The sequence below is a fragment of the Tamandua tetradactyla genome, chromosome 8 (genome assembly GCF_023851605.1).
Source record: "Tamandua tetradactyla isolate mTamTet1 chromosome 8, mTamTet1.pri, whole genome shotgun sequence".
Taxonomy (NCBI): Eukaryota; Metazoa; Chordata; class Mammalia; order Pilosa; family Myrmecophagidae; genus Tamandua; species Tamandua tetradactyla.
The window spans coordinates 96399922-96414683 of record NC_135334.1 but is presented as its reverse complement, the minus strand read 5'-3'; the positions used below and the strand labels follow the sequence as shown (position 1 = coordinate 96414683).

Here is a 14762-nt window from a genome sequence, read left to right as displayed (position 1 = left end):
AAGTTCCCACTCCACTGGCCTTCACAATATGTCCTCCACTGACAATGTCACTTCCAGTGGAAATAATGGCTAAACCTTCCCTGGGGGAGGTTACTGTCACTACCTATCCTGAATTTTGGGTCCTTTTACCATGCATCTTAGCCTGGATCAGTTGACCTCATCTAAAACCAATTTTTCTAAAGTCAAACATACAAGTGAAAATTTGCCCAAAGCAGCTTCATCTAAAATAAATTTGACTAAAACCAATTTACTTTCCTATCACATGTGAAGCATTTTCGAATTTCACAAACGTGAATTTTATGGGCGTGGTTCTATTAAGGGAAATTATCATTAAGTAAACTGGCCATTAGGTACAACTGATTTTAGAATAATTCATTTTGGACAAACCTGAGGCACTTAAGCCCAATCTCCATAAATTCAGAAGATAAATGAGGTGGCTCCAGGCTCCAGTCAATAAAACTTAAGAAAGTTAGTACAACCAGAGTTCTCTCACCCCCTCCACTTTCCAAGGGAACTAGAGGGCTTCAAAATCAATCAGTTTATCCTATGCTGCCAGAATTTCTATCGCAAACTTACTAACATGTTTTTGGAGATTGAAACCATAGCTTAAACTTTCTCTGTGACCAAGCATAAGCTTCCTGGGCAATGGCTTTCAAACACTAAGTCTCCTAGAAAGAAGATGGAGTAACTGCTTTCTATTCCAGGGATTTCACAGCCATATAAAATATATCCCTATCTACCTCGGAAATGCATTTTTAAGAAAAGAGCTCTTTTCTTCCCATCACAGCACACCAGGAGGCCCAGAGAAATATATTTCATGCTAAGAATGTTCTTTAACAGAAGACCTCACAATAAAATATTTTTTTAAAAATCTTGCTCTCCTACTCAAACCCTAAAGAAGTGAGATGAGCCTAATGAAGAAAAAAGTTGGGGGTGGAGAGAACAATGAGGTTAAGATAAAACTAGGTGTTGGGGGTTCGCCATCCCTATTTCTTTCTTCCACAAACAGGCCACAGTAGTGCAGCATCTCACTCTAGTGATTCACAAGCAGGAAAGGAAATGACCATTATAAATTATTCCTACTTTAATCACAAAAGGAAAAATAGCAATCTCCCTATAGTGAAAAAACCTGGCAGACAACACCTTACCAAGTGACAGATGTTAACATCAGTAGTAAAAGGACATTAACCATAGGGGCCCCCTGATAGAATGCATGGAGAAAAACATATCATGTCTAAGGTGTTCTTGCCAAGAACAGATACTTAATCATGAGAAAACATCAGCTAAACTCAAATTAAGGGACGTTTTACAAAATAACTGGCCAGTATTCTTCAAAAGTGTCAAGACTGTAAAAGGCAAGACATGATAAAAGGATTGTCACATCTTGGATATTAAGGAGAAATAACAACAAAATACAGGGTCCTGTAACAGAAAAGAGTGATATTAGTGAAAAAAAAACACCTGGTGTCATTTAAATAAGGTATATAATGTAATTCATAGTATATAGAAATGATAACTTCATGGTTTTGACAATTGCATCATGCGTCAGTAAGATTTTAACAGAGGAAGCTGGGTCAAAGCCATATTGAAACTCTCAGTACCACTTTGTACCTTCCCTCTAAGTTTAAAATTGAACTAAGTCTAAAATTAGTTCAAAAGAAAAAGTTAAAAATGATTCTTTCCTTCCCCCCCAGAGACAAAGCCAGAGTAGCTATTTCAGCGATGGACCTCCCAATGGAAAAGTCTACGATGATTTTTGTACCTGAGGGAAAGGTATTATTGGATCCTCTAGACATCTTCTCTCTAATATGCTTTTTCTTGATAAGACCTGGGCTCATGATTCTTCCTTCTTATCGCTCCCAGGCACTGGATCATTCCAACCAAGAGAAGGCATCAACTCACCCTGTTTTCACTGTGAAATTCACTTTTCACCATCATGAAGGTGCTTTTTGTCTTATTCCCTGATCAGTTCAGGCCATCCAGGAATCTGGGCAGTAGACCCACTCTAAAAACAGTGTTTTTAGAAAGCATTCCTTTAAGAGAAAAGTGAAACTTAAGAAGAACAGCTAGAAATACAGACACTAAAACTGACTGGGAGAGACTGTCTGGGGAAAGAAGACTGATGAGACAAAGATGGCAAGTGAAAGAAATTAACGATACTCGTCCATCATACATGAGATTGACTTGGGTATTCAAGAAACGGGAAGACATGAGGGCATGACAGAAAGCAGAGCAGCTCCATAATTATCATGGTGGTGGTGGTGGTGGAGTGCCTAATAGATACCAGGCATTTTCTCAAATCCTCAGAATAAACTTGTTGGGCAGGTATTATATTCAGTTTACAGATGAAGAAACTGAAGTACAAATATATATTGTGATCTAACCAAGATAATAGGCAGTAAGTGATGGACCTAAGATTTGAACCCAGCTTTACATAATATTAAAGATATTATTTGTGATCTATGGCATGGTGTCTGTAGGAGGTCATGACATAGCTGGCACCAATACAGAGATACTGAGACTGTGAGCACTATGTGGCATGAAGGCAAGAGCTGTTAGCAAAGTCTCCCTTGGGGATTTAGATGTCTTTAAACTCTGCTTAACTGATACCACAGCAGATGGGTGTCATTTAAGCAGAGGTATTCTTTCATTACCTCACCACTCTCCCCACAGAGAAGCTATGTTTTCAAACATAAGAAAGATAGCACATGGAAACTCAGCATGGAAGAGACAGCTAGCTTATCACCAAACCCATTTCCTTTTCTTCCTGGCACACAGCTAGGAACTTCCCATCCTCTCTTGCTGTTAGGTGTAGCTGTTGTTTGAGTCCCAGAGAATGGACTGTAAGCACATGTAATTGATATAAACCACTTCCAGTTCTGGCCCTCAACCTCCCCACATGCAATCCTCCATGCCCCTTCTTCCCCCATTGATTGTTGGAATGAAGACAACCCGAGAGCACCACATGTTGAAGATGGAAGAACAACAAGATAGATGGAGCCTGGGTCTCTGAATCTCCTCTAGAAGAAGAGCTGCTCAGGATGCCTAGCGAGAAATTGAGCATTGGTCAATGAAATGAGAAACAAGCAGGGTAAATTGCCAGCTATAACCGTTAATGAGAAAACATTAAGATAAGCCCCAAGAATTCCTCCCAGCCCCAGAGAAAGCTCCGGTTTCTGCTGCTTCCTTTGATAGCGTAAGAATGAGCACTGACAGTTACCTATAGAGTTTTATAGTTGTCTCATTTGATTTTTAATCATCAAAAGAATGAAAATATAATTTTATTTTGAAATTGGTCACAGACCATGGGACAACATAAGGAGGTCCATGCAATTAGGAATTATATATTAATGCTCATATCTTAACAGGCACCATTATTATCCCCATCTTATAATTGAGGACATTGAGACTGATGAGCCATGCTATGGCTCTTCCTTCTCTCTGTGCCCCCACCCCAAAACAAGGGCTGTTTGTCTGCAATTCCTGCATAATTATCTCAGTGTTAACAGTTAAACCAATGGACAGAAAGCACTAGAGCCAAGTTTCAAATTCATATCTTCTGAATGTATAGCATGGTACCCTATATGGAAAGCATTTTACACGAAAAACAAACCCTCAGCAAATGTTAGTTCCCTTCTCCACTCAATGACAAATACTCTCTCTACTGACTCCCACCCTGTCCCTCTCCTCAATGCAAAGGTCATATCTACAAAGCACAAGCAAATTTAAACTGTATCAGTCAGCCACCTACATGGGCTTCAGCCAAAGCTCTTGCTTGCTTGGAGGGGTTTTATGGTGAAAAATTCTGGGGAGGTCAGCCTCCCCAGCCAGCCTTTGGATAATTTTCCTGATGAGTACCAACCTCCACCAGCTCAGCCAAAACTGTGCAATAAAACTTGAATCTCCAGGAATTCACACTCATATAATAGAGAGAAGAACGAGACTCTCTCAGAAAAGATCACAGAGTATTGGAAGCAGAGACACCATTGTCCCTTGATGTGCATTCTCCCAGAACCTTCAAATTTCAGTACTGCATATGGCCATCCAGAATAAATTCCAAATTCCCCACCTACCTACCTGGCTGCTAGATGTGGCACTGTGATCAAGCTTTGGGCAAGAGGATGTGAGTAAAAGTGATGTGGGCAAGGAGTATGCTCTCCACTTCTGTTCTCCTTCACGCTGGCTGGCTTAAGCTGGATGTGAGGGCGACCCATCTTAAATGCTGGGGCAGAGGGCAACACTCTAGAGAGGACCACAGTGTAAAGGGCATAGTTCCCTAACTCTGTGAAGCTACCCCATAAACTCTGGACTACCTGCATTCAAACTGCTGTATGACGGAGAATTCAACTTTCACCTTAGTTTAAACCACTGTTGTCTGGGCTTCATTTCTGTAGCCAAACCTCTATTCTAAGCACCACCGATTTTGGGGGGCTCCTTCAGGGGGGCTCCTTCAGGGACAGGAACAAAGAGATCTCAGATACTTCCATGAGCCTTAGCTTGTTTTCCAGCTCAGGCTGGATATCTGTGTTTCACTTAAGGCCTTTGCTAGAGAAGGCATAAGGCACTGCTGGAAATGCCCTGCAGTGACTTTCACACACTTGTCACAGAATGCTTGCATTAAAATCACCTAGAAAGTTATTTAAAATTGCAATGCCTGAACCAAATTCCCAGTGATTCAGTTTCAAGAGATTTGTAAAAAGTCCTGAAATCTGTATTTTTTAAGCTCCCCAAGAAATTAAAATATTCAACCAGGTCTTCTGTGGCCTGAAGCCTGTGGAGATGTGGGTGTATGCATGGAAAAGGCATCAATGCTTTCCTGAGGCCCTCTCTGTCTTCTGTCCCTGCTGCTGCTTCCTCTCCCAGACACTGTGCTCTTTGTTCTCCCTTTAGTGTGTATGTTCCTTCACAGTTCTTCTGTGGCTCTTGTTCCTGGGGCAAAGCTGTCCTCCCCGGCTTTCCAGGTCAAGCCCTTAGATGCACCTCCAGGAATTATCCTCCACTCTGCAAACTGGACCTACTTTCAGCATCTTTACTCCCCACTGGCTGCATAACAAGATCTTTCATTCATTCAACAGATGGTGTTGAGGTCATATAACATGTCAGGCACTGTTCACAAGCCCAGGCTCTTTAAGCAAAGCCAAGCACACAAGACTGCTAGTGATCTCACTACTGCTAACCTTCCAGCTTCACCTCCAACCTTTACACATTGTGTCTGCAACCACTGTGCCCTCTGCCTGAAATGCTTTTCCTCTCCTGGGTCCCAGACGACTCATACCCACCCTTCAAGATTCAGCTCCATCATTCACCTGAAGGACTATAAGGATTTTTACTACCCCTCACACTGGTCAAACTCTGTCAAAATCTGCACGAAAATCAACTTCTGTTTCTCATTTTAATCAGATGAATCCAGGAACATCTCCCTGAGGGGGTTCACCTGACCACACCTGCAGGCCCTTGGGAGACCTGCCTTGCGGGTGACTCCTGGTACAGCAAAAGTCTTATTATCTCGAGAAAAAGGGGGAAAAAAGTATTTATCATTTATTCAACCAACAGGTATTGGGCATTAACTATTAAACTACATGTCACAGGAGCTAGGGCCTGAGACAGACAATGAAATTTCCTTATTGCCAATGGCCTCCATCAGTTATGCTGTTTAAATTCTTTGCCTAAAGACTTGATATCTATTACTCTGTATAAATACTGACTACGCTGAGTTACCAAGCCATGCCCTCCCCTTGATCTTTGACATTTCATGTCCCCTGGAATCTTTCTCCCTGGTTTCTACCTACTACTTTATAACAATCCAAATCGTATATGCTTTCTTATGCTCAGTCTAGCCTCTACTGCCAGCTCATCATCTATTCCCACTCATTCCTAGTTTGACGTGTGTGATGATTAATGCTGTGTGTCAATTTGGTGAAGTTATAGTGTCCAGTTGTGCGGTCAGACACTGGCTTAAACGTTGCTGTGGAACTACTTTGTAGAAAGGATTAGCACCTACAATCAGTTGATTTTAAGTAAAGATTGCCCTTGATAATGTGGTGAGCCCCATCCAATCAGTTGGAGGTCTTAAAGCAAAGAACTGAAGGTTTAGGAAAAGAGAAAAATTCTGACTCAAGACTACACATCATCTACTCCTCTTTGAGTATCCAGCCTGCTGGCCTTCCCGCTGCAGATTTTGGACTCAGGACTTCAACATTAACTCTTACCAGAATATCTAGCTTGCCAGCTTCCCTTATGGATTTCGGACTTAAAGGCTGTGGCATCACTCCTGCAGACTATCTAGCCTGCCAACCTACCTCTGGATCATGAACTTCCAGCCCCAACAACCAAGTGAGCCCATTCCTTAAAATAAATCTCTTTCTACACATACATATTATATACTGCAGTTCTGTTTCTGTCAAGAACCTGACTCATACAGCTTTGTTTTCTATCTGACTTGGAACCACTCGTGCACCCAGAATGAGTCTGACTAAAACAGTGGCCTGTTTAAACACTTGTTGCAAGCCTCTTAGAAGAAAGGAGGAAAACAGAAAAGAACAGGGTCTATTACTATTGCCTGCCCAATGGGAACTAGAGGGAAGTCCCAGCTCATCACTTGGAGGGTTTCTCTAAGAGCTTTCTGATGGTTCATCATTTGCTAAGCAAGTGTTCCCTGGTAACATGCAAATGATCAAGAGAGTAGTCAGCTTAAGCAATGATCTCCAGATTACACCACAGTAAATCACTACAGAACCCAGGCTGAGCCTGTTGGTACATAAGTGACTGCTGCCCTTTTTAAAAATTTAATTACAGTGTTTGAACATTACCTCATTTTAAAGATCTAGCTGCTGAGGCTCAATTAAAATTCCAAAGTGTCAGAGTGAGAAAAAAAAGCCCCAAGTGGAGCTCTAACATCATCCTGGGTTTTAAACGTATGAAAACAGTTGGACATTTTACAATCATAACAAGTCCTTCTGGAAATGGACATTAGTAACCTACAATCAATTCACGATGTTTTACAATCCTGCTGCCAGCATGTGAAGCCCCAGTGTACTTCGTATAAGGAGCCGGTTATGAGCTGATAGTACTCACCGCAGAAGAATGGATACATTCACCCCTTCCCCAACCTCATCGTAATCATACTTAAGCTCAATCAGGCACTTGACATATTTTACTGCAGTGTGGGAATCTGAAGACTAATAAACCCTCCCAGAAAAGAGGCTAGCTAATAATTTGTTTTCTAAAAGCATCTGGAGAAGGGAGAAGAAGGGAAGGAAGAAGGGAGCAGAGCACGCAGCTTTGCTTTGGTTGTCATGCTCGGAAAAGCTCTTCCTCCTTCACTCCCTCCACTTAATTTCCCACCCACGTCACCTCCCCACCATCAGTCTCCTAGAAAACTCTTACTCATGCTTTAAAGCCCCGTTTAAAAGCCACCTTCTCAAAAGAAAAAAGAAAAAGAAAAGAAATTTTAAAAAAAGAAAAAGAAAGAATAAAAGCCACCTTCTCTCAGCAGTCCCTTGCTTTCCCTGACAGAGCTAGTGGCTTACTCTCTGTGTTTCCACAGGCATTTTTCCTTATTGATTCATTCAATAAATATTGATTGGGCAGTGACTAGGTGCCAGGCATTGTTCAAGGTGCTCAGGACATAGCAGTGGACAAACAAACAAAGCTTTTGCCCCTGAGGGATTTATCTAACGGGAATAATAAACAAGTAAATATATTGTGTTAGATGATGACAACGTTTATAAAACCTAAAGCTGGTCAATGGAAATAGAGCATGGAAGGGGTAGAAAGGGTGCTGACTCAGTTGCCAGGGAAGGGACCTCAAATAAGGAATGACGATATGAAAAGAGACCTGAATGAAGTGTGGAGTGAGCCTTTTGGAAGTAAGCGTGTTCCCTGAGGGTGTAAATGGGAACAAAGTCTTCAAGGAAGGGGGAGTAGGACAAGTCTGTGGAACAGCAGGGAGGCCAAAGCAGCTGAGCTGAGTGACAATGTATGAGTGGCAAGAGATGAGATTGGATGGACAGGCAGCAGCCAGATTACATAGAAACTTGTAACCATGATCAGACCTTGGCACTTTACCCTGAATCAGTGGGGAAGCAATGGAAGGGTACCAAGAAAAGGAATCACCTGATGAGACTCACCCCTTTTCTAACAATCAACATGGTGGGTGGTCATTGTTGATGGGTCTGCCTCCCCACGGGCACGTCTGGATATCCCAGAGCACCTGGTTTATGAAAGGTGTCTAAGAGTTCTTCAAAGTAGCAAAGAACAGAGCAGATCTGATGGAAGACCTTGAGCGGGAGCTGACCATAGGCACATGGTCACATCTGTCTTCCTCTCACCCTTCTCTGGGAAGAACCAGGCTCATAAGTTCTGGATATAACCATGGTTATCTTACAACAGGATTTACTCAAAAACATCACACTTCTCAATCACAAGACTAAATAATTATTCTGGGTCTTCAAAAACATCAGGGCACCAACCTTTCTGACTAGTGGACGTTTTCACTTGTACACCAGTGAAAAGGGTCACTCAAAATTCCCGTAGTCAAAATGTACAAATTTTAAAAATGTTTTTGCATGAGGAAGAACAAAGGACTGTCATTACTTCAGAATGCTGAAAATAGATGGTAATTAATATTTTTAAATCTCACCTTATGTGTGAGACTAAAGCAAAAAATGTTTATTTGGTACAAAATGTATATTTTGACTAGTGCATTTCCTAATATAACTTATGTAGAGAGTTTGACTGAATACCATAAGTACCTGGAATCTCAGGTAGGACATGAGATTTTGTTGGTTTGTCCACAGTGATGCCCCAATGAATCCCAGAGTGATTCAATCAGTGAGAGGAAAAGTATTTGCAAAATCCCCTTCGGGGAATAGTGAGAATGGGGAGAAATTTCCATTCTTTGGAAATATCAAATTCTTGATATTCTCACAAGCAGTGTGGACAACCAAAGCTATAGGCTGAGCCCCCAGTCTTGGGGTTTGTTCATATGAAACTTAACCCCACAAAGGATAGGTCAAGTCTACTTAAAAATTAGGCCTAAGAGTCACCCCCAAGACAGCCTCTTTTGTTGCTCAGATGTGGCCTCTCTCTCCAGCCAACACAAAAAGCAATCTCACCACCCTTCCCTGTCTAAGTGGGACATGACTCCCAGGGGTGTGGACCTTCCTGGCAACGTCGGAAAGAAATCCTAGAATGAGCTGAGACTCAGCATCAAGGGATTGAGAAAAACTTCTTGACCAAAAGGGGGAAGAGTGAAATGAGACAAAGTGGTAATGGCTGACAGATTCCAAACAGAGTCGAGAGGTTATCCTGAAGGTTATTCTTACACATTAAGTAGGCATCACCTTGTTATTCAAGATGTAATGGAGAGGCTGGAGGGAACTGCCTGATATGTAGAGCTGAGTTCCAGTAGCCATGTTTCTTGAGGATGATTGAATAATGATATAGCTTTCACAATGTGACTGTGTGATTGTGAAAACCTTGTGTCTGATGCTCCTTTTATGTACCTTGTCAACAGATGAGTAGAACATATGGAATAAAAATAAATAATAGGGGGAACAAATGTTGAAATAAATTTAGTATGAAATGATAATGAAAGTGAGGGGTAAGGGGTATGGTATGTATAATCTTTTTTTTCTGTTTTTGTTTTATTTCTTTTTCTGTTGTCTTTTTATTTCTTTTTCTGAATTGATGCAAATGTTCTAAGAAATGATGAATATGCAACTAAGTGATGATATTGTGAATTACTGATAATATATGTTAATGTTTTAGTTCGTTTGTTAAATTTTTTTAAGTAATAAATAAAATTTTTTTTTTAATTCCTGTAGTCAGAACACCTAGGCCATTAATACAGACTTCATTTAGCCATAAAGTATGTCACAGGATCCAAGTTCTAATGTTACTACAGTCTGGATTAAGAACCTCATCTCACCCTCCAATATACCCACAGCAGATATTCCTGAACAGTTTGTCTAGAAGGAGTTCCAGGGATCAAGTGATTATCTATTTGTCTCTAAGGTCCCATACAGCCCTAAAAATAATTCTTAATGTCCCCCCAAGTTACTCTAAAGATGAAATATGAAGCTATTTTGAATCTCTGAACTTGCTGTTCTTGCCATATTTCAGATCCTTTGCAAGAAAAAGAAAGTGAAAGATTCTTATAAATTTTCCTGGCCTTTCTCAAATACAAGGTGTCTGAATTTTAACCTGCCAACCTGCCCATTTCTGGTATCTCACGCAGCCAAAAAGAGGGCTCAATAAAGCCTGCATGTCTTCATTGAACAGAAAGCACAGGAGTGATTATTTATCTCACCCTCATTCAAAAATTTCCAACAAATTAAAAAGTTGCATCTGACCCTATATACCAGAAATGCAGTTCCATAGCCCCTCTTTCTGCCTCTGAACCTTGACAGGTAGAGAGAGCCTAGGAATCTGTCCTTGGTGCTCCAACAGGGGTGGGTGGGCCCTGGACACCTTTGAAGCATTTAAATAGCAGATTTTTTGGCAGGAGTCTCCTCCATGAACTCAGGAAGGCAAAGTGCAAGCACCAGTGAGTAAAGAGACACTGGAACTGGGTTCAACCCCATGAAGCCTCACATGGTCTCTTACTACCAATTCTCTGACCACCTCACTTATTCTGTTGTGTTCAGGGTTCCAACATTTTCCGAGGCTGCCACACTGCTTCTTTCTGGACTGAAATGCCCACTGTGTGGCCTTGAGTCAATGCTGTAAAGTGCAGCATTTCCCAGTAGTTCAACTAAATGATAATAAATAATACTCCCCAAAGCACTGTATGATAAGATTAAGTTTTGGAAATGCTAGAGTATGCAGGTGTAAGAAGCCAATAAAATACATGAGTTAAGAAAATATGCTGAGGAACCAGATGCCTAGACTTGAATCCTAGCTCCACCATATTAGCTGGTGACCCTTAGCAAGCAACTCTATGCTCAGTTTCCTCATCCATAGAGTGAGAATAATAGCACAAGACACTTCATAGTTTTACAAGGATCAGTGCTATGGTGCATTTGAAGTGGTTAGCACAGTCCTTAGTACTTTATTATAAGATTTTTTTCTTTAGTAGATAAGTTGTGGGTTTCCAGAACAATCATGCCTTAAATGCAGGATTCCCATATACCACCCTATTATGAACATCTTGCACTGATAAGGAACATTTGTTACACTGATGAAAAGACATTTTTTTATAACTGTAATGTTAACTATAGTCCATGGTTAACTTAGGGCTCACTGTGTAATGTGCTTCCATGGATTTTCTTTCATTGAATCCTGCAGATATATATTTCGGTACTGTTAATTACACTCACAGTGTCATTCTACCATCACCATCATCCATTACCAAAACAATGCCATCATTCCAAATAGGAACCCTGTACATGCTAAGGCTTAACGTCCCATTCCCTGTCCGCACCCCGTCTCCTGGTAGGCTATACTCTACATTCTGACTCTATGGGTTTGCTTATTGTAATTATTCCAAATCAATGCCATCATATAACATTCGTCTTTTCATGTCTAGTATATTTCACACAACATGATGTCTTCAAGGTTCATTCACGTTGTCAATATGTGTCGGGACTTCATTCCTTTTTAAAGCTGAATAATATTCCACTATAGGTATACACCACATTATGTTTACCCATTCATCAGCTGATGGGAGCTTGAGTTGCTTCAATCTTTTGGTAATTTGGAATAATGCCACTATGAGCATTGGTGCCAAAATCTGTGTAAAAATTCCTTGTCAGGCAATATGTTCCCCAAACTCTGGTTTTAGAAAATATATTCGCCATGGCCGTGGGAAAAAAATGAAATGTTTAAGGGATGATTAGAAAACAACCTAATGCATCTTCAGATATAAATCCTATTTGGAAAGTATGGTTTATGGAATCCACGGAGCTTCTGGGTCTTTTCATATCTTTGCCCCTTTCTCAATTTGAGGAGCACCTGTTCCAAACCATGATTCCCAGGCTGTCCTACTTCTTTATTGAGCAACACAAATGTCACTGTGGTAAAAGTATCCTTTGCACAACCACCAAAAGGCTCCCTCTAAAACAGCCACCTTAGAAGGTCATTCTGCTTTCAAACCACTTCCCCGGCACCCAGTCACCACTGAGAGAGCCTTGAACTCCAGTGGCTGGAAGGACCAGCAGCTCTTACAGAACTGACAGGGACTGGGAGAATGAAGTATTTTTCTTGAAAAAAAAACAGCCCTTTCAGTCTCTTTTTCTCCTTCGTTAGATAAGGATGTAAGACATGGGTACAAGAATTTCACTTTTTTCCTAACTCTACATAAATTCAAAAAAAAAAACAGAAAGTGTTCAGTGACAGGAAGACAATCAGGAAAGTGAGGGACCGTGGCAATCTGAAAAGCATGTGCCCTAGACCCACAAGAAACTGAAAAGCTGAATTCGTAGGCTACATTACCCACGTTTTAAATGTTGGCAACCAATTTGTGATTTTTTTTTTAATTTTTTAATGTGAAAATAGTGTGGGGACCAATACGGTGTGAGCCCAAAAGAGCCTGTCTGAAAGTCAGCTAGGGACCTACAATTTTGACCTTTATCCTATTAACTAAAGCCCCTGCTCACCAACAAAACCAGAATGCTGCCTTTTATCGGGTGCCCACCAATGCCACCAACCCCCCTCTTTGCAGCTTCTGTCCTGCAGCGGGCACTCCTGCCACAAGGAAGCTCAGAGCACCTCATCCCCCACACTACACACCTCCCTACCTCTATGCCATGCTCGTCTTAGCACGGACCCTCCACCGCTCAGGAACTGCCATTACTGCTGGAAGAACCTCGTCCTGGCTGTTTCCAGATGAACTAACAATGGTTCCGATGTCAAACCGCCTATTTCCTCCTATACCAGTTTATGACTGTTGGCAATCAATTTAATCAGCTAAAGGAGGAGGGATTAAATTCTGAGGACAAAAAAATACACTCAGATTCATTTTGTTCTCCAAAAAATTATGTAATCATCATAGTTTCATAAATTGTGAGGTTATTTTGGTTTCCAAGGAGCATAATGGATTGAACATGGTAGATGCTCAATAAGTGATTTTTTTTTACCTGAAATGATGTGGCCTTTTATAAATAATATATTTTATCATTTATGAGGTGCCCTCTCTCACACTGTGAAATCCTTAAGGCAGCGATTACTGTTAACATCTCCTCATCTAGAGCCACTCTCTTTCCTCACCCTCCATTTACTGAGCTCCAAATATACCAGTTCTTGGTCTATCCACTAAACTGGATCCTGCCACAGGATCTTTGCACTGACTGTCTCCTCTACTTAAGACACTTCTCTTTCTGATTTTCTCATAGCTGGCTCCTTCTTTGACTCAGTTCAAATGTCCCATCCTCATAAAACCTTCCAGGGTTCCTCCTCTCCACTGGTCTGTCCATCATCCCCCTGTATTATTTCTTCCCTCACATCTGTTGTTAGATTTAATTTTGCCCTTATTTATCATCTGACTCATCCCACTAGAATGCAAGTTTCCTGACAGGTCTCTTGCATATCTTCTTCACTACTGAAAAATCTGCCAATCCTCCTTAGCACATAGATTAGTGTCTGAAACAGATTAGTATTTGATGAATTACGAATGAATTCCAATTGGACAGATAAGTAAACTGAGGTACTGAGAGTGGCCTGCCCAGAGTTTCATAGGTGTTCAGTGGCACAGCCAGGCCTGGAATCCAAGTCTTCAGACTCCCAGCCGAGCATCTCTGCCACTGCACCACCCTCACAATCTTCTGACAGTCTGCGTCAGAACTTAGAGAGTCAGTGAGTTAAATCTCTCTCATCAGTGGCAAGGCTTATCTGCCCACAATTTACCATACAGAACCAATTTAGTGAATACATTTATCTAGACATGCAAGTGCTTCACAGCTACTAATTCCAAAGAAAGTCAAAGAAGATGACTTTTTTTAATTCTCTAGGAGCATTCTATCGAACTTAAATGATTTTCTGTATAAATATTAATGAAGTTGTGACTTTTGCACTAAAAAAGTAAAGGTTAATGGCTACATTTGCTGTTTTTCCATTTCTCAAACACAAGGCCATCCAAAATCTAATATGCATACATACAAGCATGAGCAACTTGCTCAAAACATTATATTCTATCGCTATGATACTTTTTGTCTTCAATTAAGGTCAAAACATCTTAAACAACTTCATTTCTTATGACAGATTTAAATTTTATTTAATTAAGTGTGTTCTTGAAAAAACTCATTTTCCTGACATGAGATCGTTCCACTCATTTTCATTTCTGCCTGAAAAATTGCTGCTTTCCAGTGGCCACTGCAGCTTAACTATTCATCCTCTTGCTCTTCAAATATACATACTTCAAACTTCGCCTTGGAGTTGTAGCCACACTTTGGTAGGTGTAAAGATAAAAATGATGGAGTGCAGGTGTCTTATTTCAAGCATTGGGAAGCATCTCTAGGTGATATGCATTTCAGCTTTTAGCTGTTTAATATTATCAAGAAGAAGCCTCCACTGAAGTCAGTGATCCCATTTACCAGAGAATATTTACTACCTGCTATTAACCTTTTCATATTTTCTACAGGTTTATTAATTTATTCAACTGAAAACCACTGAATAAGTAAATGCAAGGAACTATGCTATGTGACACACACAAAGCAACGACAGAAAAGACATCCTACCACCCAGCCCTATCTGCTCGGGGCACAGATTCTCCCAGTAGCCCAAACAGATCCCTGGGCATCACCCTTGACTCCTCCCTCTACGCC

General features: G+C 40.9%; 2 protein-coding genes across 10 annotated transcripts in view; one reads left to right on the top strand and one right to left on the bottom strand.

Annotated features, from left to right (window-relative positions):
* The window catches only part of NELL1 (neural EGFL like 1), an 884414-nt gene that overhangs the window by 754742 nt on the left and 114910 nt on the right, over positions 1-14762 (bottom strand). The gene's annotated exons all lie outside the window — the stretch shown is intronic.
* Positions 1-14762, top strand: part of LOC143644781 (uncharacterized) — a 64058-nt gene that overhangs the window by 26356 nt on the left and 22940 nt on the right. For 8 of the 9 annotated variants that reach the window (XR_013156864.1, XR_013156862.1, XR_013156861.1 and 5 more), the window contains 3 exons: positions 1695-1773; positions 1864-1942; positions 10126-10281. Coding sequence is in view for 2 of the 9 variants with exons in the window: in XM_077114228.1 (XP_076970343.1) it covers positions 1695-1773; positions 1864-1942; positions 10126-10163 (196 nt within the window). In the remaining 7 variants the exon portion in view is untranslated. Of the gene's footprint in view, positions 1-1694; positions 1774-1863; positions 1943-10125; positions 10282-14762 lie in introns of those variants that run through there. The other variant, XM_077114227.1, reaches the window with a different exon arrangement.